The sequence below is a fragment of the Eimeria mitis genome, genomic scaffold, assembly GCF_000499745.2.
Source record: "Eimeria mitis Houghton genomic scaffold, Emh_scaff3715, whole genome shotgun sequence".
NCBI classification, from domain to species: domain Eukaryota; phylum Apicomplexa; class Conoidasida; order Eucoccidiorida; family Eimeriidae; genus Eimeria; species Eimeria mitis.
Genome location: NW_013572058.1, coordinates 2,129 through 2,553, shown reverse-complemented (window position 1 = coordinate 2,553; position 425 = coordinate 2,129). Strand labels below are relative to the sequence as shown.

At 60.2% G+C, this 425-nt stretch overlaps 1 protein-coding gene across 1 annotated transcript in view; it reads left to right on the top strand.

Moving 5' to 3' along the window:
* Window positions 1–425, top strand: part of EMH_0068770 (uncharacterized protein) — a gene marked incomplete at both ends in the record, with an annotated part of 5,478 nt that overhangs the window by 3,607 nt on the left and 1,446 nt on the right. Inside the window, one exon of the mRNA XM_013498797.1 lies at window positions 206–425. Coding sequence (XP_013354251.1) covers window positions 206–425 — 220 coding nt within the window. The remainder of the gene's footprint in view (window positions 1–205) is intronic.

Here is a 425-nt window from a genome sequence, read left to right as displayed (position 1 = left end):
CAACAGCAGCAGCATTAACACTGCCTAATGGTGCTGCTGCAGTTTCTTCGCTTTGGTGTCGTGCTGCACCGACAAGCGCCTCACTGTAGTATACGCTGTAGCTTTTGCCCCGCCTCACATTTCTTTCAGTTGCTGCTGCTGCTTGTGCTGCTGCTGCTGCTGCTGCTGCTGCTGCTTGCGCTGCGGTTGCTGCTGCTGCACGCAGAATGCGTTGTGGTGGTACTTGAAGGCCTCGTCGAGTCTTCACCCGCCGCCTCGGCGTGTGCGGCAGTTTGCTGCAGCAGCAGCAGCAGCAGCAACAGCAGGAACCGACGCAGCGTTCCTCCCGCTGCTGCTGCAGCTGCAGCAGAGCCCAAGTGAGCTGCTGCTGTTTATTCGGTCCGTGCTGCAGCAGCTGCTGCAGGCGCTGCAGGCCGCGCATTCGA